Raw genomic sequence first — 26,816 nt, 5'->3', positions numbered from 1 at the left:
TGTGGACATCGGGATGGATGAGTAGCAAGAGAATGAATGATAGAGTTAGAAATGAACACATTCAAGGGAAGTTATGAGTAGCCGAAATGAGTAAGAAGATGGGGAAAAGTATAGATTGTTTGGTCATGTGTATTGGAGATCGAGAACTGCATTGGTTAGGAGTGCGTTTGTTCAAGTTGAAGGTTATAAAAGGGCAAGGGGAAGGCGCAATGGACATGGATGGAGGTTTTCGGAAAAGAGTTGACGACCCAAGGTTTCATCGAGGATATGTGAAATGGCAGAATAGGATTTGTGTAGTTGATCCCAATTAATTGGGATACGGCTTAGATGATGATGATGATTGAAGGGTTAGTGATGCTAAGAAAGGAATACATGAAATAAAAGAACAATATTGGACATTAGTAACACGAAGTTATCATTCTTTTGTTAGTATCATTGGCAAGACACTGACCTGCTACAAACCCCCCCACCCCCAAACCCACAAAAAAAAAAAAAAAGAAAAAAAAAAGGAGAAGAATCTCTCCATGCATAAGAAACTTTAGGAAGTGAACCATCCATAAATAGTCTTTTGCTTGTATTTATACTTTTTCCAAAGCAAAATAAACCCCAAATGCACCATCCAATAATTTAATGCTAACCATCTATTTTAATAAAGTATTCCTATATTCCATCACAATCATAAATCCCTCCCATAAATCGGCCATAAGGCCTATAGCACATCATAGTCACATGGTTCTCAAATGGGATTAATTTCGTTAGTTCTCCTTTGATTGGAGAGAACTTGTGCTCGAGTTGAGAGCTCCTACCGGGGTTTTCCTTTCCATCCGATTAGGTAGGCGCAATGTTCACAATATCGATCGCACCTCAATGATACTAAACCCGCAAGAAATTGTGGGACTTTTGGATATCGACGATGTTATTGCAATGTATCGATGATGGTGTAGTCGATATTGATGGTGTATCGATGATAATATCGTCAATGCATTAATACCGACAACAAAGACTAAAAAATTTGAAAAAAAAACTTACAAATCCCTTTTTTTTTTTTTTTGTGAAATCTTCCACTTTTAATCCATTTCGTATATTTATAAATGATATGAATTGATTTTGAATATAGTTGCATCACTTCTGTTAGACGGCGCTTAGTTAGGACTGTATATAAAGGAAAATTATTATGTGCACTTTTGTTTGTGATCTTTTGATTTCTAAGTGTGCAAAATATCTTTTTTAACATCCTCTGAAGTTTGATTGAAAAATTCAACCAATTACCCAATGTTTCCAATGTTTCTAAAAAATGAAGCATTATGCAATACATCCAATATTTCCCTTGCGATAATTGATATATTTCCGCATCCCAAGGGTGTGATACATTCGTTGATACCAATATTGAAAACATTTAGGCTATGCAAAAGTCCTTGACCGCACAAACATGAATAAAGGACACCTCTCCCTTTGGCAACCAAGTAACTTCCTTTCCATTCACTAGGAATCTTGTGTCTTCATGCGAATTCCATTATCTTCCATTGAAATATCATATTTTTGTCTCTATTGGATCTTGTTCCTTGCTTTCATTATGTATAGAAACATCCAGTTTTGGTGCTTTTGTATATTTTGTTAACCTTGTTGAAATTGGCTCATTACACTCCAGTGTATAATTATTCATTGTGTTTGATATTGTCTTTGGTTAATCCTCTTAGATTCCGAAAGTCAGTTTTGAGGAGCATATTGGCCAAACTATTTTCCTCCAAAAAATTTCGAAAGAAATGCTAGAAAAACTGAAAAAAGAAATCTAAAACACCCAAGCGTATCATTTTTTTTTTTTTTTTGTTACATGTATTTAATAGTGCATCAGGCCATTCCTCTGTAAGAATGCTGTCTGCCAGGCTGATCTGTTGAAAGCTGAGATGATAAGTTGTTGACTTCTAAATTTTAGTGACTCTTCCAAGTTGATTGGATATGTTATATATCAACAATCATCTTCATCACCTCATGTCTTAATTATAGACTTATAAGAGTATAGAATGCAGAGTCTGTAGACTACAATCGGTGACTCATCATTACAATTTACAAGTAGGTAGTGCCATCCTAATTCATGATGTCATTAATCATCTAGTGACTAGCAATTACCATCATCAAGCAGTGCAAGGGTTCAGAAATACATTAGTCATATAAACATATTCATGAAGTATTATTACTTAACCATCATAGGATATTGTGTATTTGTGTGAGTGCGTCTCTGTGGAAGTATGTGGAGTATTTTATTGCGGGGGCATCTGTTATGTTTTGGTGCTCCCGTTGACCTCCATATTATTTTGTTTAGGGTTTTTTTTTTTTTTTTTTGTTTTTTTAATAATAAAAGATTAAGGTATGAGAAAGGTGTGCTGTATCTGTTTTGTAATGGTGGCCGTTATACGTTACCAAGTCCCGTTCCCAAAAAATCAGACTGTAACAGTCTCATAATGGTCGCAACGGGACTGTAACAATCCATTACGACCCAGTGTAATGACCTTGGGCCGTTACGCACAATACATTCGAAAAAAACCCTACTTTTTCTAGAGAAGGAAAAAATAATCTAGCATACCTGGGATGAGACTCTTCTTCTTCTTTCTTAAAAAATAAAAAGCTGGGGCTGGGATGGGACTCTCCTCCTCTTCTTCGTCTTCTCCGCCTCCTTTGCCGACAACACCTCTCTCTCTCTCTCTCTCTCTCTCTCTCTCTCTCTCGTCACTTCATAAAAAAAGGCAATAGAGGGGTGACATGTCCTCATTGTAGCCAGGCCTTTAAAAGAGAGCACGAGACATGCTACTCTGGTCACGTATGACGCTTGAAACACCTACAACCAAAAAATTATACACTTGGCACATATTACATAAAACTAATGTGATTAAAATTTGGGAACTGCAGTTACTAAGTTACAATCCCAAAATCAGATTGTTAGAATGATCATAATTGTTGTTTTGTGGACACTTTTTTGTTGGAATAGGACCATTGAATATTTTCCATTATTCACTGTCCAATAAATGTTCATCGATTTGATAGTTGGGTGATGAAATAATCATAATTTCAGGTTGATTGCATTAGTGGGTTGAGTGCCATAGATTACATGAATTTAGGGCCGAGTTGGGGGCATTAGAGTGGTCACTGAATTGGAAACGCCATTCATTCGAATTTAATTTCAGTTTTTTTTTCCCTTAAAATTACTTTGGGGGAATGATGTAAAATGCTTAGAGGTGTGCAAAAGTGGGATGGTTGCCATAGCTTGCATGAATTTCAGTCAATTTGGGGTCAATCTAAGCCTGTCAATAATGTTTTTAGTATCGGTATCGATGGATGTATTGTACCCATTGTTTGGAGTATTCCTGATATTATTGAAATATCCTCAATATTATTTGTATCTCCAGCTCGACGATATTGATAACACGGGTAGTATTAAAAATTCCAGGTATCAACGATATATCGTTGAGTATTACTAATGTATCGATATCGCCAATGTATTGCCAATATTTTTTACTGTGTGAATTCCAGAGGTTGCTTGTGTCACTAATGTATCGATATCGCCGATGTATCACCAATATCTTCGACTGTGTAAATTCTAGGTGTTGCTTGTATCGTCAGTGTATTGGTGATATTTCAATAATATTGCCAAAGTATCGATATCGCAAAAAACCTGTTTATTAAAAAAATTTCAAATGAAATTTTTTTATGGGCTCATGGTTGTATGATGAAATGCATGTTTGTATGTGTGTATATGTATACATGTGTGGATGGATGGATGGATCATGAATGTATGGATGCATGCATGCATGGATGGATGGTTGGATGGATGAATGTGTGTATGCACACATGCATGGATTGGATGGATCATGCATGTGTGTTTGTATGTATGTGCATGGATGGATGGATCCACCATTTTCCTCGTGTTTCTCCAATGTTTGCTTGAATTAGCGATATATGCTTTTAGGCCTTATTAAAGGGAAAATATTATTTGATTCCTATATATGCCAATATGCGTCTTTTTCACTATTATTTGATTATTAAATATGCAAATATACGTATTTTAACATCTCCTGAAGTATCATTGAAAAATTCTACCATTTTCCCCATGTTACTCTAACATTTACCTGAGTCACCATTATATGTTTTTAGACCCCTATTAAAGAGAAACTTATTATGTATGTGTCTTTTTTTGCAATTATTTGATTCCTAAATATGCAAATATGTGTATTTTAGCATTGCCCAAACTTTCATTGAGAAATTCCACAATTACCTTGTGTTTCCCCATTGTTTCCCTCAGTGCACTACATGTTCAGGTATCAGTAATAATATCAACATTCAACACTATTGATATATGTTTCCTTATGCCCAGCCAGTGTTTTAAATAGCGGTAGCGTGTTACATAGCGTTCAACCCTTCGTAGCCTGTAGCGAAATAGCGTAGCGTGTTGCGTAAGCTACACAATACTTCTATTTTTTATTTTTATTTTTTAAAAAGAAAAATATATAAATGTCATATTCTTCAAAATAAAAATCCCACAGTTAAGAGCATCGAGTACAATACATGTCATACATACACCACAGTGGACCCCACGCATGTGGGCCATGCCATACACACACCACAGTGGACCCCACGCATGTGGGCCATGGCATAAAACACCAAAAAGGACCCCACACATGTGGGCCATGGCATAGAACACCACAGTGGACCACACGCATGTGTCCCACGTGATGGTTGGATGGGTCAAATCCATGCCATACACACCACAACCCCCATGCATCTTTGTTACATGAGAATTGACCTCCTAAAAAGAAAAAAATTAAAATATTGAAAAAACAACAATAACTTTTCAGCATAAATAAAAAGAAAAGTCATTAACAATGATTAAAGAGCCAAAACATACCTTAAATAGAGATTTAATCAACTGAAAATGGATTTTTGGGAGCTATGTGTCCGCGTGGCTGTGAAAAGAGGGAAACGTGATTTCTCCCTTATTTGGTCTTAAATGCTCTTGAAAATCTAGCAAGAAGATGCTCTTGTAGGTCCGATTGAACGCCTAAAATCTGATCTTCAAGGGGCCTTTTGATAGATTGGAATCAAAGCTTGAAAATGGCAGTAACTGCGGCACTGAGATAGGGCTGTTCGAAAGCCTTATTTCGATAGTTTTAAGTTTTAAAAAAATTCTTATAATATGAGTCTCCTACCATTTACTCAAAGGGAAAAAGTCTCAGCCATACATTTCAATGCCCATTTTTTAATGGTTTAGATTGTAAAAATGTTCAAATGAGTACATATTTATAACCTACAAAGTGCCACGTGTGTGAAGGATGGTTTGGATGGATCTACATGCTGCCACGTGTGATATGGGCCACTACCATTTTAAAACAATTTGTTAACTCACATAATAAAACAGAGCTTTTATTTTAAAGAAAATTACCATAGTCTTGAGGCGTACGCAACGTACGCTACACGCTACCTATGTGTAGCGTACGCTATAGCCCTTGTAGTATACGATACAACAGAAATACTTTATTTCATACGCTACACGCTACGCTACAACGCTATTCAATACACTGTGCCTAACCAACAATACATGGAATGATACTGATACCAGTGTTCGAATTATCTCCGATATTATTGAAATATCTCCGATATTTTCTTTATCTCCAGCGTAACGATACCGATAACACTGGTAGCGATATCAATAGCGCAAGTAGTATCGGAAATTCCAAGTATTAGCAATGTATAGCTAAGTATTACCAACGTATCAATATCGCTAATGTAATCGCCAATATTTTCAACTATGTAAATTCTAGGTGTCACTTGCATTGCCAATGCATCAATATCACCAATGTATCGCCAATATTTTCGACTATGTAAATTCTAGGTAATGCTTGTATCATAAGTATATCGACGATATTTCAATAATATCGCCAACGTATTGATATCATCAAAATTTTGTTTATTAGAAAAAATTATTTTAATTTTTAATTTTTAATTTTTTTTAATGGGCACATGGTTGTATGTAGTGTTCAATTTGTCATTGATAATATTGATAATATCTCGATATTATCAATATCGCAACTTACGCGATATTGAGACCACAATCTTTCGTTTCCTTTCCAATTGTTGATGATTTCTTGGTGAAATATCATGTGTTATTGATATTTTGAAATATCGATGGATGTTTGGATGGAAGGTTGGATGGTTAAATAAGCTGGATGGGATGGTTGGACTAATTTCTTACAACAACACATGCTTTTAAGGCCTCATTAAATGGAAACATGTTATGTATCCTTTCTTTTTGCAAATTTTTATTATTTCTAAATATGCAAATATTTACATTTTAACATCTCCCGATGTTTTGCTGAAAATTCCATCATTTTCCCTATGTTTCCTCGCATTTTCAGTTATCAACAATATTATTGGTGATATCAATATTGTTTCCATATCCTGGCCATTGAAACTTGTAGCAATACTGATACTTCGTACACTGTCTGATACTACGAATACTGATCATACCCTTGGGATATGAAACATTTCAGGTATCACACGAGAAATACCGGATGTATCGCATAATGTATCACTATTTTAAGGAAACATTGTGAAATTGGTCAAAATTTTCAATGGAACTTTAGGGATGTTAAAATAGGCATCATTACACACCTAATAATCAAAAGATCATAAAAAAGAAGTGCATATAATAAGTTTCCTTTGTGCAAGGTTCTAAACTATGTGCTGTCTGACAGAAGTGTTGCAACTATACTCAAAATCAGTTTATATCATTTATAAATCTAAGGAGACATGCATCATGTATGAAAACACAAGCAATACATTTAAAAATTCCAAAAGCTTCCGTCAAATTGCAAATTAGCCTCTAACCACTCTAATGCAATTTTTCCACACTCTAATTGCAAGTTAAATGGGTGAAATGGGGGAAATTTTGGATTTTCCCCAATTTCTCCAAATTTGAGAATTAGAGTGTAATTGATATTATGAACATCCAATACTCCCGAACATGTGAATTTTAAGTCCAGATAACTGCTGATCAATCTAGAATTATTGAAAAAAATCTTAATTATTGATGCAGGACAACTAGTCACTTGCTCTAAAAGCTCGAACTGATAGAGAGTGGCGAATCAATCCCTTTATCTCATAGCCCAAGCCCCACATTGTATGGGTTAGGATCTCGGCTGAACCCCCCTCATGGGCCCCACTTAACATGTGTTCCGCTTCACACGGGCCACCCACCCCGAGTGTGTCCTCCCGCACCCCACAGGGTACCCCACTTGAGCCGGTGTGAAAATGCCCCTGCATTAATCACCCCCAGTGAGGAGTCTCGAACATGAGACCTCCCGCTCTGATGCCACTTTGATGCATGACAACTAGTTCATTTGCTCTAAAAGCTCGAATTGATAGAGAGTGGCGAATCAATCCCTTTTATCTCATAGCCTAGGCTCTACATCGCATGGGTTAGGACCTCGACCGAACCCCCTCGTGGGCCCCACTTCACATGGGTTCCGCTTCACACGGGCCACCCACCCCGAGTGTGTCCCTGCACCCCATAGGCTACCCCACTCGAGCCCGGTGTGAAAATGCCCCTGCATTAATTACTTTTAAATATTTTTTAATAATTTTTTTTCTTCTAAATTTCCAAACACTTCTGTCAATTTGTACATCAGCCTCCAACTACTCAATATGATTTTTCCACACATCAATTGCAAGTTAAATGAGTGAAATGGGGGAAATTTTGGCTTTTCCCCAATTTCCCAAGTTAATAAATCAGAGGTTGAAATCCGTGATTGGGCATTCAAAACATGAAAAATCATGGATTTCCATCTTTGTTATAGTCATTCTAAGGGATTAAAAAAATGATTAAAATTGAAAAATCTTGCTGTTTACAAATCCGGTCCCTCCGCTCTCCAATCTCGATTTCCATACCAAAACCGCATTTACCCTCCCAAAAATCGAAAAGGGTTGGTCAGTTTCTGGTTAGGAAGGGATTAAAAGCAATAGATTTGGTAGAAAATGCGATTTTGGAGGGTTTTTTTTTGGGATTTTTTCGGTTTCTCAAGACGACGGTGTCAGCTGGAATGTATTGATGATGCATATCGATGGTATTGTCGATACATGGTAGAATCTAACTGCGATATGATGAAATATCGCAATGTATCGATATTTCCACGATACATTGTGCTATTTCATGAGATATCGGTTGACTCTGACTATTAGGTTAATAAGATCATCAGTTAGGCCAAAGCAATATTTTTACCAAAGATTGGACTGCCACACCTTTATAAACATGTTCAAAACCACGAAAGAATACATATTTGGAATCTTCTCAATATACATGATTTTTTAGACCTTTTTAGACTTTTTTTTTTTTTGGATTTTTTCCTTTAAAAAGAACTTGACTGTTATGAAGGCATAATGGCCCCTTTTAATAGTAGCATTGCGAGCCGTTATGCCCACCATTACCGTTACAGTTCACCTTGGGTGTGAGAGATGTCTAGTTGTCTGCACAACCCTCTTTCTTCACTCTCCCAAAATACCCTCTCTCCTTTTCTTCTCCTCCACACACCAAATGATTTGTTAAATTGCGTCAAAGCCAGGAATTAGATCCACACCAAAAAAAAAAAAGAAAAAAAAAAACTCTCTTCCCTCCTTTCCTCTCTTCCTCTTTGTTTCTCTCTCTCTCTCTTTTTTTTTTTTTTTTCCCCTTGCCTTCTTTCTTCCTTCTTGCCAACTACAATTGCTAGCGCACCGGCTGGCTGCATCAACTGGCACACCTAGCACATCTAGCTGCGGTAGCTGGCCTTTGTCTACACAATCCTCTTGCCTCTCTCTCCCAACATGCCCTGTCCTTCTCCTCCAAACACCATTTGATTACAACCACCATGTACTCACGAACCATTACCTTGTCAATACCATATGATTGCTAAGGGGGCTCAAAATCGTCATTGTTGAGGTGGTTGTAGTGTGATTGTCCATATCAATACCGACAGTACTGATGAGGGTAACTGAATAAATAGTTGTACATGTCTTCTCCAGATAGCAGCTGTAGTGGCTGTACGGGTGTAATTCTGGCCATGGAAATGCCACTGATAGCCATGTTGGTTGCCATAATCTTGGGTCTTCTGTCCATTACCACTGCCACCATCACCGTCGACTCCACCATGACCATGGGTTGACTAGGATGTCTCCTCATCATTTGACACATTCTGTATCATCTAGATCCATTATTTTGACTAGCTTGCATTTGGGATAAAGTGGGTTGAACTCCTAGATTTTGTACCATTGCCACACCCGTCCCCTACACTCATACCAATGCCCTCCCTGGTAACGATGCTTGGCAGGCATCTGATCTTCTAAATTGTTTTGCATTTCTTAATAGCGGCCAGTATATACCGTTTTCTAGGCCATTTTGTGCGACCAGAACTTCTTATATTAAAAAAAAAATCAGCATCTTGTATTTTTAAATGTGCTTCATTTTTGACTACTTTTATACATCTTGTAGGAGCCTATGTGCTATTGGTAATGGGTGTAAGAAGCTAACTAATCTTACACTAAGTGACTGCTATTTCTTGAGCGACAAGAGTCTTGAAGCAATTGCTACTGGTTGCACTGAACTTAAACATCTTGAAGTTAATGGTTGCCATAATATTGGAACATCTGGACTAGAGTCTATTGGAAGATCCTGCCCGTGAGTTCTCTCTCTCTCTCTCTCTCTCTCTCTCTCTCTCTCTCTCCCTCTCTCTCTCTGTTCTAGTGCTTATACTTTATGAAATGATGGCATGGATACATTTTTAAATGCGTTGGTGCTTGTTTTACGTTGTTTAACTTATTTAACTTGTACCATTAAAAAAAAAAAACTCTTTAACTGGTGGCTTTGGTATGGCATGGAGGACTTTATGAAATTTGTATTCAAATACATTTACCCATGTCAATTAATCTAAAGATGAAATTTGTATTCAAATATATTGAGCCATGTCAATTAATCTGCAGGGCACTTTCAGAGCTGGCTCTATTGTACTGCCAAAGGATTGGCAATAATGCTCTTTTTGAAGTTGGAAGGGGCTGCTCACTCCTACAAGCACTTCACTTGGTAGATTGTTCGAGTATAGGTGATGATGCGATATGCAATATAGCTCAGGGCTGCAGGAACTTGAAGAAACTTCATATTCGACGTTGTTATGAGGTAGCTTATATTCTTCTGTGATAATTGTATGAGGTAGCTTATATTCTTCTGTGATAATTGTGCAGATTTTCATTTATTGCTTAGTTTTTATTACCTTGAAAAGGGCCTCTTAATACTTACAAGGTAATACGACCAGTGATGGAACCCTGGATCAGTAACACACACTACACTGTCTCTACCATCTCTACTAATGAGCCAGAGACAAGGGCCTCTTAATACTCTTAACTATCCTTGTTATGTTCAATGTAAAATAAGCTTTTTCCTTGTAGGGCATTTGATTTAACAAGCAGGTGAACTATAAAGTAGAAGTATGAAATTCTGTGTTGGACTTAATGAATGTGTTGTTGTGATGGAATCTTTCGATGGATAATCTGAAGATTTTTAGAAAAAAATGAAAATGGTAGAGCAAAAAAAGGAAACCAAGATACAAATACAGACACCAGCATCACACTAGTGTACTTTCTCTTTATAACATAAATTTGTAGTTAACTAGAAATTGACCAGGGGATCAGATCTAACCACGTTCAACCATTGTGTATGAAGCAGAACGCAGTAAGACCTTTCCCCAATGTTGTAAAACGTGGACCAGACCAGATGGTTGTACTGGACCTTTCCACCACAATGGGTCAGTTCACTAAAAGCCCCGTTTTGGGAAGGAAACCATTCAAACTCCAGGTTGACTGGTGCAGCTGTCTGGGTCAGGTGGGTTGTGCCTTCCTATTGTGCAGGACAACTGGTACAACCTTTATTTTACTCATTCTTTTATATCGTTATATTGGTACCACGGGTGGTCGGTGGTTGGACCAGTTTGGACTGACCCTACTGATGCAAACATGAAGAACAAATCCAAGTCTAAAAGGAGAAGCAAGCTTGCATGCAGGATGCAAAGACGGATTTGGGATTGGGAGTGGGCCACATCAGTCTCAATATGGGACCTGGAAGGGGACCAGATTTGATCCCTAAATATACACGTCTGAGAGGGGAACCATGCGGTAGAAAAGGGGGGATTTTACTTTCAGTTTGAAGTCAAAATAGATGCTGTTGTCCACAAGTCATCCCTCCTTATCTGCAAGCTTTTGCCTGGACAACCACTGTCAATAAAATTCTTGCTCTCAACAACCTTTTAAAGAGGTTGGTTTCCTTTCTATTTGTGTCTTGTGCTCATGGTGTGCTGTAAAGGCCATTACAGGGTCGTAAAGGCCGTTACGTAAAGGTAACGGTGGCAACCGTTACACATTACAAGGTCGTAATGGCTGTAACAGCCGTTATGGAAAAAAAAAGGACCCATAATTGCCATTAACGGCATGTTACGTCCCCTATAAAGGCCATAACAGCCCCATAATTGTCTGTTATGGGGAATATACAGTTTTCCATACTTTTTAATCAACATTACGGGGCAGATACAGGTTTTTCGGGATTTTTTTTTTTCAATAAAAAAAAGAGACCGTAACGGCTGTTATGGGGGGTAACGGTGGTGGCTGTTACGGCCACCGTTACCGTTACAGAACACCTTGTGCTGGAAGGATGAGGAGACGGTAAACCATTTGTTTCTCTACTGCTCCACGGCTATGGTAATTTTGGGATAATTTTCTCAGATTGTTTGGGATGAGTTGGTCCTACATGCATTGCTCCTATAGGTGATTGATGGTAGGCTGCTTGCTCCATTTCAGACAAAAAGGAGCATGTTGTGGAAAGTAATGTCTTTTGCAATCATTTGGGATCTAGGGGAGGAGAAGTAATAGAAGGACGTTTGACGATGAGAAGGAGCTGATATACTTAATAAAAAATAGAATCCTTTCCGTTGTTGTTGATTAGTTCTCGCCTATCCAGAGTTCATTGGCATTTCCCATTTTGGCATTGGGAGGGACTGGATTGTTTTGTTGTTAGGAGTTAGGAAGGTCCCAAAGTCAGCAAATATGTCTTGGGGGTCACCTAAAGCCTGCTCATTTTGATCATGACTTTGAAGGTTGTCCTAGGCTTTCACAAGTCCTAGCTTCTAAGGTACGTTGAGAGATGAAAAGGGTGAGATCATTTGGGATTTCTCCTGACCATGTATGGAGGAGAGTTCCCTATTATTGAAGTTATCCACACTTAGAACCGGTTTGTGTTTTTTTTTTTTTTCTTTCCTTCCCTCTTTGTCATGTTGATAATAGGAAGCTCGTGTTGTGCTTCAGTGGGTCTTGGGTGATCGGGCTGGCTTACCTTTTGGATTCAGGAATTCAAAAATCTTTTGGCCTCTATGGACAGCTGTTGTTTTGTAATGCCCAAAAAACCTAATGGGATGACTGATAACCATGCCTTTGAGGGAGTGATAAGAGGGACATTCATTATTCTACTGTTCTTGCTTTTTGGTTGCAAATAATTTCTTTGTTTTTAGTCATTATTCAAAAAAGAAAATAAAAAGAACTTTGTGTTAGTACATGTGTACCTCTAGGCTGTTTTATTATAAAATGAGTCCAAATCAGACGGGTTTAGAAAGCTGTCATGTCGATTCAAAGAGGAGGATGAACTCTCGAATTTTAGAAAACTTCTCAACCTTTTTTTTTGGCCTATGTGGGCGCCATTGTTCGTAGTATCCCCAACATTATTGATAACATCCTTGATATCATCCGTATCTCTAGCTCGGTGATATTGACAACACTATTAGACAACACTATCAGTATCATAAATTCCAGGTTTCGACGATATATTGCCAAGTATCGCCAATGTATCAATATCACCAATATTTTCTAGTGTGTAAATTCCAAGTGTTACTTGAATCACCAATTTATCGATATCGCCAATGTATCTCCGATATTTTCGACCGTGTAAATTCCGTGTGTTGCTTGTATCGCCAATGTATAGCTAAAAATCTGTTTATTAAAAAAAAAAATTCATTTGGATTTTTTTAAAAACGGGTGCATGGATTTATGATGAAATGCATGTGTGTATGTGAGCACACACACACATATATAATGCTCACACGCAACTAGCGGTACATCCAACTAGTTGGCGTGTGGGGCTCACCATAGTGTTTGTACAACATGTCACCCCGTCCATTAAGATGATCCCATCATGAAAATGAGATGCCCCAAAATCAGGTTGATCCAGCTATTAGGTGGGGTACACCATAGAAAACCATGAAATAACACCTAAAAACTCCGCATTTATGTGGAGCCGTGGAGCACCCCATTTTCATGATTGGATTGTCATGATTTTTGGGGCGTCCTATTTTTATGGTGGGGCAACCTTGCTGGACAAACGTGATGTCATACAAACACGTTGGTGGCCCCCACACACCAAGTAGTTTGACGTACAACTGGTTTGAGCTCTCTCTCTCTCTCTTTATATATATATATATATATATATATGGATGGATGGATGGATGGATCATACATGCGTGTTTGTATGGATGCATGTGCATGAAGGGGTGGATGGATGGATGGATCCACCATTTTCTCTATGTTTCCTTAAGTCAATGATACAAGTTTTGAGGCCCCATTAAAGGGAAACTTATTATTTGATTCCTAAATATGCAAATATGTCTCATTTTCACTATTATTTAATTCTTAAATATGCAAATATGTGTATTTGAGCATCTCTTAAAGTATCATTGAAAAGTTCCACCATTTCCCCCATGTTTCTCTAATGTTTCCTTGGGTCAACATTACATGCTTTTAGACTCCCATTAAAGAGAAACTTATTGTGTATGCGTCTTTTTGCAATCATTTGATTCTTAAACACACAAATATGTGTATTTTAGCATCTCCTGAAGTGTCATTGAGAAATTCCATCATTTCCTCGTGTTATCCCAATGTTTCCCTTTGCTATACATTTCTGGGTATCAACGTTAACATCGGTGATATTGATACATGTTTCCATATCCCCAACCAATGATACATGTAACGATATTGATACTACAAGCACTGGTGGGCACCGCATATATTTATTTTAGCATTGTCATAGAGTTCATAGAGGTCATTTTGCCCATTCCGAGACAGCCTTTTTCACGCATAAAATGACCTCTTCAACCGAGGTTTCCTTATTGTGAAAACAGCGACCGTTCCAGGCTTTCCACACAAACCACAAAATTCCCATTGCAAGGAGCCTCCAAATAGCTTTCCGAGCTTCACTTTCCGCCCCTTCATGCTAGGCTCAAAGAATTTGGTCAACTGATCTTGGCATCACCCACGAAATGTGAAAAAGACACAAAATATTCCCAAATCTTTTTAGTGAAGGGGCAATGAATAAAAAGGTGATCAATCAACTCTGCATCTCCCATGCACATTAAGCATATGTTTGAAGAATAAGGGTCCTCCTTTGAAGATTATTTAGTGTGACTGCTCATTTTCTCCCCACAAGCCATACAAACGCCGCGATCCTAGGAGGAGCCCCATATGACCAAAACTAGAATGGAAAGGTGGAAGCAGTGGTTGGTTTAGATATCAAACCATAAAATGATTGCACTGAAAAGGTCCCAGATCTATGAACTTTCCAAATCATTGAATCTTATTCAAAGGGTTGCAACATTACCAGCTTTAAGTGATCAAGAAGGCGAAGAAAATCGTCCAGTTCATCATCCATCACATTCCTTCTACAAGGCGGGGACTAAACAATAGAGCCACTGATCAATGCATAGCATTGATTAACAAAGATGAAACGATCTCCGGCAATGATAGGTAGACTTGGAAAAAGATCTTACAAAGGTCTATCGCTGCACCAAATGTCCACCTAAAAGCGAATACGACTTCCTTTCCCGAGAGAGGAAGAAACACTGCTTTGAAACAAGTGCTCATTATAGACAATCATAAGAAGCCCGGTAGAGTGAGGATGATTTAATGGCCCGATCACTCGGCTAGGTACCGTATTTGGACACTAGGAGTTCCCTCCATAATTTACTTGTTTCAAATCCAAATCTCCAATGCCACTTGCTAAGAAGAGCAACGTTCATAAGAAGGTTGAACTTCTTTTTTGTTCTCAGCTCATTTCCACAAAAATCTCTTCGAAGCTTATTGAGTCGTTCTAAAACCGACTTGGGCCATTTGAGACGTCTCCAAGGTGAAAGCTTTCTTTCAATTCTTTCAATCACCCTGTCCCAAACAGTGTTCGAAATATCGGTATTGCGTTACGTATCACACCCTTGGGATACGGATATGTATCGGTTATCGCATGGGATATATTTATTGTATCACGTAATGTATCGTTGTTGTTGGAAACATGGGGAAACATTGGGAAATTGATCGAATTTTTCAATGAAACTTCAATGATTGTTAAAAAAGACAACAATACACACTTATAAATCAAAACATTACAAAAAGCAAGTGAACATATTAGGTTTTCTTTGTATGGGATCCTAATCTATGCGTCATCTAGCTAAATTGATGCAATTATATTCAAAGTCTATTTGTATAATTCGTAAATGTAAGAAGATATGTAGAAACACAAGCAATACATTCAAAAGCAAAAGAAGAATCACTAGATTAGGTTACATACATGTTTGATTTTATGTTTAGACACAAAGATTGCAAGCGATTTGTGAGAAATTGGAAAATTTTGATTTTTTTTTTTCTTCGATTTTCCGCAACTCGGCCCATCTCCTCCAAATCTCAAAATCGAAGTTCTCAATCCATGATTTTTCATGCAAAACATGAAAAATTATAGATTTGAAACAATTTGACATTGATTTAACATGATTTACAAAAAAAAAAAAAAAAAAAAAAGAGGATCGAAAATCGAAAATGTTCACCGGATCGAACATGTGGGATATATCCCACTACTTGTGCGTTCCATATCACATAGGTGGGATACAAGATATATCGTGGTATATATCGGCCGATATTTGCAATACTTAAAACACTGTATGTTACTTCTTTAGGTTAAGGTTACACATATAAGTGTACGAAAAGTCCAATTTGGTTCATTTTACTATCATCATGGATCCTGTCTACTGCTTACACTGACAAGTGATTTTTTCAATAGTTGGTGCTGAAGTGTTTGATGCTTTATTCAGAACAATGCTCTTTACCATAGATTACTTGTTGGTATTTTAAACAGTAAATTTACTTTTGTGATATGTGATGGTGAACTTTATTTTCAAATGTGATTATTGATAGTCTATCTTTATTTTAGGAACTAGGTTTTGGAAATTGTGTACATTCTGTTGACAAAAGAAATATATTGCTTTGAGGATTAGTCTTATCTCCTGTATATCTCAAACAGATTGGAGACAAGGGCATTATTGCTGTGGGTAAGAACTGTAAATTTCTGACAGACCTAAGCCTTCGGTTTTGCGATAGGTGAGATTCCATTCATTCCTTTCATTAGATCCGTAGGCTATTTTCTAAAGTTCCTTTTGTTGGCGTTTCTTCAATTATTTTCTCAAGAAGCTTTTGTTTCATATAAAATTGTCTTACTTGTGGCTATAGCTGAACTTGTAAAAAGCATAAATTTGATGGGATTCTGCTGTTGGTTTCTTGTTTCATTTGCATGTGTGTGGTTGCTTTGCTGGGTTAGAAGTTTGATATGATGCTTATGTAATGCTCCTTCAATCTGCTAGCTGCGACCGTTATACAAGTTGTAACAAATTATATTGCAAAAAATATAAGCTCCTGAAAAGAGTATATTCATAGGACATAATGTGCTTATTAGAGGCACATATTTATTCCTGGTAAATAACAATGACGACAAAGGGATGAAGGGATGCAAAAAGATATACAGAGAAGTCCAAACTACATGACTTTTTTGATCAACAATGAATTTATTAAAAGGAAGCTGAAGGTTTCAATTCATTGTCCATCATGCTAATGGATAGGAGTGGATGGATTGATTGACCATGAGACGAGATGTCAGCCTGCAACCAAATTCATTTCTCTAGTCTAGACCTTAGTTGCACGAACTTTCTAACCATGTGCCACTCCCACTTGGAATCACGCTATGGAATTTCGTTCCCGCAATCCCACTCCCACTTCCTAGTTGTTTATCCTTCTAATCAGGTGTGGCTCTTGCGAGTGAATTTTGTCAAACAACCATTTACTTTAAAAGCTTAAGCTATCAGAGTGTGGTGTATCAATGTATATCAAGGGACTTTATCACTTCAACTCCCCCCCGCACATGCGGGGTGGGAATTCCGCATGGGAACATACTAGCAAGGGTGGAGGGACACTCACACCATAAATAGGCCAAGCTTGATTTCCCGGTCCCTAGGCCGGACCTGATTTTCCTGACCCCCTGTGGGAGAATAATATATTAGCGAGGCATATTTGCTGCTCTTGAGATTCGAACATAGGACATTCCGCTCTGATACCGTGTCAAACAACCATTTACTCTAAAAGCTTAAGCTATCAGAGTGTGGTGTATCAATGTATATCAAGGAACTTTATCATTTCAACAAATCCGTTGCTGCTTCACTTCATACTTGTACAACTATAGTCTAGGCATAGGATTAAAGGAGAGACACGACGAGGATAATTTACAATGGAAGGGAACCTCCAAGGCTCTAAAGCTTTCTTTGAAGCCCAAAGTCCGTAAAATGGTTAGAGGTCCAGAAAACTATTCCTTGAAAATCTTCAGTCTGAGCCTAATGGCTTCAATTTCCGCCTTTTTATAGTCAATGTTATTTTTTAATGGCAACATAATTTAATTAAGACCCAAACAAAAAGAACCCCAAGCACTGGAAAGGAAAAAAGTGCGAGGGGACGATGGTGAAATACCATCCAATGACCCTACAAGTAAATCAAGAAAGATCTCCCATAAGATTTAAGATATCTTCCCTTTTACAACCCCTGAACGGTGGCAATCCTGACGCTTAAGAAAGAACCTGACCCAAATCTGGCCAGAGATATCTCCGGAACAGCCACTAGTCGTCTCAGATCTGATTGAAGCATCAATGTCTTCTAATAATATCAAAAGACTGACGGATAAGATTCTAGAAAATTTGAACAGAGTCGATCTGAACACAAGGCCTGGACGTCTAGATCAAATGTGCTATCCAACAGCAAAGTTGCCCATATCTATGCTCTCAATCTCTCACATTGATCAACACTGCACATACACTATATCTCATTAGTTCTAGAATTCACTTTCAATCCCGTGGTACAAAATGCAATTGGAATGGCACTAGACAGATACTGACAATCAATGATGGCCTTCAATCCTGCGTCTACACTGTTGCAATTGTCAGTGGCATAGCTATAAGGAAAAGAAAAATTGTTGAGAGCAAAAAGAATGGTTCCCTATTGGGTGGTAATTTGGTTGGTCTATCACGAGCCTGGCCCAAGTCCAGCCTACTTACAGCTCTGTTTTGGCTGGATGTTTAGCCCCATGGATGACACTTGGGACTGCATTTTACCCTGATTGTTAATAGGGTCAGGTTCAGGACTAGTATGCCTGAGCTGGATAGCCTAGCTTGGTATGGCCCAAATGACTTAATTAGGTTTTTCTTTTCTTTTCTTTTATGTTCTTTTCTTCTTTCTTTCTTTATTTTTTTTAAAATTTTTATTTTTTTTAAATTTTTTTCATAACTTTTCCTTTGTTTCAAATGGCAACTGAAAATTTTATTGCCGGAAAGAGCCAAAAGCTACAAGAAGAAAACAAAGAGATGATGAGAAATCATCTCAAAACAACAACCAGACAAGAAAAAGAGAGGAATCGGTCCCCAAATCCAGGAATGACAAGGTGACCCCATGAGAAACTACCTCCCTAACTTCTCACATCCATGTATGTGCAAGTGACCAAAGCCCACTCCAACGCCATTGGGTTGAGTCTTCCATTTTAGACCGTGGAATTAAAAAACGGTTATGTTACAGTTGTAAAGGTCATCATGTAAGGGATACAGTCAGCCCTGTATTTCATTACGCGATACAAGGGTGAATCAGACCGTTATGGAAAAAATGGGCCATATGGCACTGTTACTGGGCTGATATGCTGTTACAAGCTGATTTGACCATAAAGGCCCCATTTTGAAAATTTTTATTTTCAAAATTTCTCTTGTTTTTCTATTTAGGAAGCTTAGAAACTAGATATAAGACTATTTTGAGGATGAAAACAAAAAATTGAGTGGGATTTGATGAATTGAAGTGGAGTGAAACATGTTGGGAATTATCAGAAGGGGTTACCTATCGCTTTTTTGCTTTTTTTTTTTTCATTTTTCCATCTTCATTTTGTTGCACTTATACGTAATGGACCCTAATTCATTGAATCATGCTTGACTTGTGTTTGGAGCCTAAATATAGTGATTACATAATGGCCTATAATTGTGTCATCAACTCATTATCACTCATATGTAGACTTACAATCTTAATTATGTATTGATATTTAGTTGCTTAGAAGCCTAATATAGGAGTCTACTATTTTAGAGTCAATCTCAAGTTAATAGCATCATGCAGCTTGAGACAACATTCTTACGAAAGAATGGCCCATTACACCATCAAATACAGGTTCAAAACTAGAAAAGAAATACATATTTGGGATCCTCACATTTTTTGAATATTTTCTTCTTCATTTTTCTTTTTCTGTTTAGTTTCCTTTTAAAATTTTTTGAATGTTACAAGGCTGTGAGGGCTGTTATAGGGTCATAATGGCTATTATGGTCTGTATCGTAATGGTTGCATGGCCGTCTGTTACTATTGCCTAATACCTTGTTTTAGAGAAGCCAAGGAAGCCCTTTTTTCTTTGAAAATTCTCAAATTTCTCATTCAAAATACCCCACAAAATAGCAAAGGAGCCTTTTCCTCAACAACTCCCCTTAGGGAGGAGGGAATGAACCTTTGCCCCTTGAGATGGGAGTATTCTGTTAGCCAAAGCAATCCCACACGAAGGCTTCTTCTCTGAAAGGGATGAAGGGCCTCCACACCTTAGCCAGTGGGGAAGGATGCACACCTTTCACAATGCAATATTAGTGTTTTTATTAATATTTGTATACTATTAATAAATAGTATATGTAGATTTTCTTGTTACATATTATTAGTAATATTTAACAGAATGAAGCATAACAATCCCAAGCTGTCAATATTTTCCTAGACTTAGTGTAGTTAAATGGTTAGGATTGTTGCATTTTAGTGGCCAACAATGGTGTGGCCCTAAAATGGTTTCAATGTTGTATACATATTTTCTGTTTTTTTTTTCTTTTGTTTCTTGTGTCCGGCTTGATTCTGGTCGATTTGGCCTGGGTATGGGCTGGATTCAGACTTGCTTTGGATTCAGGTCTGGTCCGATGTCTAGCAGGTTCCTTTCTGTGTAATGGGCTAGACATGGACTTCATTTTTGGGTCTGTGGCAGGCTTGGGTTGGATTTGGGCCCAATCGTATTCCCTTGGGCCGTGGACATGAACAGCTTGGCCAAATTGGTCCATTTACAACTCTAGTTTCTTGAGAGAAACCTATTATTTAAATGTGTTGTACAGTTACGTAAACAGTCCTTGACTCAAGGGCAGTGCAACAAATACACGAAACAATATGAAAGGAATAAGAGATGAAAAACTGTGATTCTTCTCTCCTAACAGCTTTCATGGAAATATTCATGTTAGTTCTTATATTTTGAAAGTTTTATCTACTGCAGTCATCATGCTTTTGGTGTAATTAACTTCATTGTTTTGTGGCATCTAATCCTGAGTGCAGTAATTCCTAGGATATCCCTTTGCTATCACAATTTACTGTGCGAGTTTGTTTGGTAAATATTTGAACTGTAGTTTGATCTAAATTCAGCATCCAATTACTAGGGTTGGCGATGATGCACTTATTGCTATTGGTCAAGGGTGCTCCCTTCAACTGTTAAATGTCAGTGGGTGCAACAAGATTGGTGATGCTGGTCTGACAGCCATTGCAAGAGGCTGCCCTCGACTTGTTTATCTAGATGTCAGTGTTCTTCAGGTGGTCTCTCTCTCTCTCTCTCTCTCTCTCTCTCTCTCTCTCTCTCAAATGAGACTAAATTGGGTGTTTCTGCAATCTGGCTATAATTAGGAGCATTCATCCATTGGCTCCACCGTGGGATCCACTGGAGGTTGTGCATGGACCCAACTATGCTCAAGTTGAGTGATTCTAATGGCGTGACTTGTGGCCTAGAAATACATGGGTATGAAAATTGAACAAATATCCCCATTCTGCAAGTATAGAGTCCTCTGATGCCTATGATTGCCAGATAGTAATTTTTGAGCTTCTGGTGATCCACAGCGTGGCCCACCAGATGAATGGTCCGATTACATGCCTGAAATTCACCAGTCATAATGAGCTAACCACGACGGAATCTTGCTGATAACTTTCTACGATATTTACCATGGAGAGATGGTTCAATGTGAAACATGTGATCCTCACACTTAACACTAACAGTTGTTTGATGTTATGAAAGATAATTGATTGTTGAAAGGCAACAACACCACTACTTGGTGTCGTACCATCTTTCCTGCTACATCCACACCATGGGAACAGTATGCCCACAATGAAGATTACCCTTCTTGAAAATAATTCTGGTCCACTCACTAGGCGGGCCACATCTCTATGCTGAGTCAGACCATCAGTTGTCCATTGATTCCAACACTGTGGCCCATCTGATGAGCAGACTGGCCTGATTTTTGTGCCGGGTGATCTTCATTGTGGGCCTACCCTTTTCATGGTACAGGTCTCCTACACAAGGGGCATGTTGGCAGGGAAGATGGTACAGAACTGCCAAGTTATGGTGTCATTGGTTCTTTATGACAATGTTTCACACTGTAATTTGGTGTGGATATTTCATACCCATCATTTCACTTCTAAATTTATGTCTTCTTGAGAAAAGATAATGATCTATCTTTTTGCAAATAATGATTTATGAAAATATAAACTCAAGTGGAGGTAAAATATCCGTAAAACTAGTGGATTGAGATGAACTAATGCAGATGAAATCAGCCTACTCCTTAGGGGGAGAGTCAGTAAAATCATTTGTCCTGAAAGAAACATAATCAGGATGTCACTGTTCTTATTTCATTTACACAGAAAGTAATCCAGCAATTCACAAACTCCCAGATGCCAATGCAATGGCGTTCCTTGAATCTCCGTCCACAAATTGGGCCGGGAAAAGGACTCCTTGAAAGCTTTGGCCCAATCAAAATGGCAGTAATTTTCTGGTTCAATTAAGTCACCCACTCCTGACTGCTAGAGCCCAATTTGATCTCTTCTAGTTACACCCAATCGTGGGTTCTCCCGGTTTAGCTCCTTAGCTACTATGAATTTTTAGATTCCCTGGGTTGCATCAAGAAGTTTTTTTTTGGTACTTGGAATTGCTTCCTGCTCTAAAGTTGATCAGCCAGTCCTCTTTCCCGATCACGTCATTGAAAGGATACCATATAAATGCAATGGAATGAAGAGCAAAGAAATTAGGCCCTTGATAGAGCAAAGAATCTGATCCAACCAATATGGCATTCCAAATTCATAATAGTGCATTTTCTGTAAGCGATGCGCTGCATTGGTGATGCAGGACATGAAAATTAAATATGATATGCGAGATTTCAATCTTAAGATCACGTTTGTTCAGAAACAATTACACAAATTCCATATCCCACATGAAAGTCCAAACATTCAATTAAGGGGAATCTATGCGGGTCCAGGCCTGCACATGATAGAGCTGGATCAATAAAAATTAAGAACCAAATGATACTCAAAGATAAGAAATAATCATCCACACATGCATAGTAATTAGTCCCTAATCCAAGGGATTCAGAAATTCCAATTCGGGGAACCCAAGTGTAAGAAAAGGGGCATAAAATTGGGGATTTGAGTAATTTAGGGTTAGGTTTAGGGATTTTGGGTGAAAGTGGAGTGAAAGAGAGGAGAGAGACGAACCAGAGAAGTACCGCATGCGTGGACAACAACAATGGCTTAGACGCACATGCGTGTGATCCCGGCCGCACGTGTGTGAGGCCCACTATTCAGAAAAAGGCCACCTTGCCCCTGGTTGGCCAGGGATGGACTACAAAACCCCCAAATCTCATCTCGATCCGATGTACTGTTTGTGCATGGTGCTTCGCAAGTTTCAGCCCTCCTATAGGGACAGATTCTAAAATTTTGTTGTGAGTAGGAGAATTACTGCAATAGATGATTGATTCGAAGTATAGATGATAGGGTGAGATGAGAATGGATGGTAGAAAATGGGTAGTAGAGATGGCGATGGATGGGGGCGAATCGGGATAGATGTGGCTTTGCACTACGGTAGTTAACCCTTCGATGAAGGGAGGGCTTCGCACCCAATTAGGCTTTACAATTTAGAGAGTAGAAAAACGCAGAATTTTTATTAATATTCAATGAATCAAAAGAACTACAAGGGGTGCCTATTTATAGGGAAAACCATATACCCTAAAACTCGCGCCATGTGCGTAACCTATTACGTGGCGATGAAGTAAACTGAAATAAAAACCAATCAAAGAAATCTAAAGCGTTCACAATGTTCTAAATAACATAAAGAAGCAAAACCTAAAATATGAAATTAATCCGACTAGGGGGCCACGATCATGAGATCCCATGATGGGCTTTTCTTGGCTATCGGGCCCACTCTCTTGAACCAAAACTGTCTTCTAACTAGGAGGCCCTCCCTGGACGTCGTCATCTATCCAGATCGACGGTTGGGCCCTCATTCTGGCGTAAGTGCGTAGGGGGGGCGGCGTAAGTTCGCGTGATGTCCCCATCAAATGGAACCTGAGTTCTGTGAGAAATGAATAAGGGTTGGCTAGGGCATCCCTTGGAAGCTATGTGCCACCCAACACCCAATTGTTGTGAGAAGTAGGCAAGGGTTCCCTGCCATTCTAGACACGCGCGAGTAAAGAAGATAGTCCATAAAAATAGGATTCGTCTCATAGGAATATTGGAAAATTGACATGTAATAGTATGGAGTTGGTAGATACGCTGAAATGTAGGTGGGTTAACATATCTCATGTTCAGGTGATCATATGGAAAAGGGCCAAAATTGTAGGAATTGATGGATATAAGCTTTGGTATATACAAGGTGTTACAAACAATTAACCACCATAACAGCCGTTATGTAACTGTAATAGTGCTACCTGTTACACATTACGAAAATTTAGGACTGTAAAAGACCCTTTTTGTCTAGCATAACGACTACATGTAAATTAGCTTTAAAACTAGGTCTTTTCGACTTTTTGGGCATTTTCCTCCATATTTTGAGAATTTTTGTTGTTAGGAGTGTTTCTAACGTATTTTCAACTAGTGTAGTGCAATCATTCGAGAGTAAAACACAAGATCTAGACATTTTCAAAGAATCGAAGATCCAGGGGCCTAATTTGAGGGAAAAAAAATGTTAAAATCCTTGTTCTTGTTCTTATTCTTCTTCTTCTTCTTCTTTTTCCTTGCTGCAAATGTATTGATTCAACATTATATTGCCAAATTGGCCAAATCTTGCTAGATATTGGTTGATTTGGCTATGTTTGTTTTATATATATATATATATATATATATATATATATATATATATATATATATTTGTTTTTTGTTTTTTTTTTCAATGAATGGTGCTAGATTTATTTTTGAATTTTTTCTTGAAATTTCTTATGGAGAATGACGTCAAATGCTTAGGGATAATACATTGGTGCCATGAATCCCACGAATTGCATGAATTTCGGCTCATTTTGGAGCGATTTGAGTGGTCCACCAAATCGGCAAATACTGTTAATCCAAATTTAATGTTGTTTTTTTCTTTCAGGAATGATGTGAAATGCTTAGAGGTATGCAGTAGTAGGATGAATCTCATGGATTGCCTGAAATTTAATTGTTTTGGGGGCATTTGAGTGGTACATCAAATTGGCAATACTATTCATCTGAATTTAATTTAATTTATTATTATTATTTTTTTTGCAAATTTGTTGGGGGAAATGATGTCAAATGCCCGGGGATATATATTAGTGGGATGAATCCCATGGACTACATGAATTTTGGCTCGTTCTATAGGCATTTGAGTGGTCTACCAAATTGGCGAGACTATTCATCTGAATTTAATTTAATTTTTTCTGCAAATTTCTTGGATGTAATAATGTCAAATGCTTATGATACGGGGGACACCCAGTGTCTTAAAAAAATGCTCATGGATACGCATTAGTGGGACGAGTTCTACATATTGCATGATTCTCAAGCCGTTTTGGGGGTATTCCAGTGTCCCAAATCAGCCTGACACTATTCTTTTGAATTTAAATTCAAAGTTAGGGAATCTTACAAAAAACTACCTGTTTAATATAGGATTTATATTCTGGTACCTTTTTATAAAGGTTTTCAATAAGCTACCCTATTAATTTTAGTAATTATCACTGGAGCACCTTTAGTTAGATTTTTTAGTTGAAATTATCACTGGAGCACCTTTAGGTTTTCAATAAGCCATGCGAGCAAAGGGGTCGGCCACTCAAGTGGGCCCCACCGTGATGTTTATTTGAAATCTACCTTGACAACTAAGTGCGTCACCCTGTGTTGAGCTTAGGGCCCCAAAATCAGCCTCATTTGTGAGTTAGGTGGACCACACTATTGGAAACAATGTATTGGATGATCCTCACCCCCTAAATTGTTTCCCTTGGTATGGCCCACCTGAATATCTTTGTGCCCAGGGTTGAAATTTTGGTGTGGCATCTAATAGTTGAAGTGGATTTCATATAATCATCGTGGTGGGCCCTATAAAAATCAAGGTTGGACATCTCTCTTGCAACTGTTTCCTCTGGCATGGCCCACCTAAATATAGGCCAGCTTGATTTTTTGCCTTTGGGCCTAATTACACATCTAATGGCAGGAGTGGATCTCACGTACACATCACAATGGGCCTCATAAGAAGTCAAGGGTGGCATCCCTCTCCCAACTATTCCCCAAAAGATGGAATTTATAGGACGCTCGCCCTTGATTTTTTATGGGTGCACCGTTATGTTTATGCGAGATCCATTCCGACCATTAGATGTGTAATCCCACGTTAGGTCTAGGGCAAAAAAATCAGGCTGACTCGTGATTCATGTGGGCTATGCCAAAGGACACGTCCAACCTTGATTTTATAGGGCCCGCCGCGATGATTATGTAGAATTCACTCCAATCATTAGATACTACACCAAAAACTAGGCTTGGGGACGAAACATTAGGCCCATCCATGATTCAGGTGGCTACTATGGGAAACAATTTTGAGGGTTAGGGTTACCCTTATGCATTGTTTCCAATTGTGTCGTCCACCTGAATCATGGATGGGGCTGATTTGTGGGCCCTTGGCCTAAGATGGGATGATGGACCTGGTTGTCAAGGCAGATTTCACATAAACATCAAGGGTGGGCCCAGTCGGCCCCTTTGCTCACACTGTTGACCCCAACTTCAATTAGGAAATCTAATGGAAGGTATTCCAATGATAAATACTTCGATTAATGGGGTAGCTTATTGGAACTTTTTTGAAGAAGGTACCGGAATGTACCCTTAAAAAAGGTTTTTGAATGTAAATTTTATATTAATTAGCTTCTTCTTCTTTTCTTTTCTTTTCTTTTTCTTTTTTTGTTAAAATTCCCATAAATTTAAGGTTTCTTTTTGTTTAAGATAATGTTGTTGTAAAATTATATGTTTATATTTTGGTAGGAGCTTGGTGTTTTTGACTAGTTTTGGGTTGACGATTTGAATACTTGATAACTTGGAGTGGGGTAAGACTTTGAGTTGGATTA

The 26,816-nt window shown here is 38.2% G+C and overlaps 1 protein-coding gene across 5 annotated transcripts in view; it reads left to right on the top strand.

Annotated features, from left to right (window-relative positions):
* Positions 1-26,816, top strand: part of LOC131231709 (F-box/LRR-repeat protein 4) — a 96,711-nt gene that overhangs the window by 40,227 nt on the left and 29,668 nt on the right. For 3 of the 5 annotated variants that reach the window (XR_009164521.1, XM_058227996.1, XM_058227997.1), the window contains exons 4-7: positions 9,512-9,697; positions 10,000-10,192; positions 16,391-16,467; positions 20,886-21,036. Coding sequence is in view for 4 of the 5 variants with exons in the window: in XM_058227996.1 (XP_058083979.1) it covers positions 9,512-9,697; positions 10,000-10,192; positions 16,391-16,467; positions 20,886-21,036 (607 nt within the window). In the remaining variant the exon portion in view is untranslated. Of the gene's footprint in view, positions 1-9,511; positions 9,698-9,999; positions 10,193-16,390; positions 16,468-20,885; positions 21,037-21,126; positions 21,239-26,816 lie in introns of all 5 variants that reach the window. The other 2 variants (XM_058227998.1, XM_058227999.1) reach the window with 2 other exon arrangements.

The sequence above is a fragment of the Magnolia sinica genome, chromosome 17, assembly GCF_029962835.1.
Source record: "Magnolia sinica isolate HGM2019 chromosome 17, MsV1, whole genome shotgun sequence".
NCBI classification, from domain to species: domain Eukaryota; kingdom Viridiplantae; phylum Streptophyta; class Magnoliopsida; order Magnoliales; family Magnoliaceae; genus Magnolia; species Magnolia sinica.
Note: the sequence above shows the minus strand (reverse complement) of the source record. Positions and strands in the feature narration are given on the sequence as shown.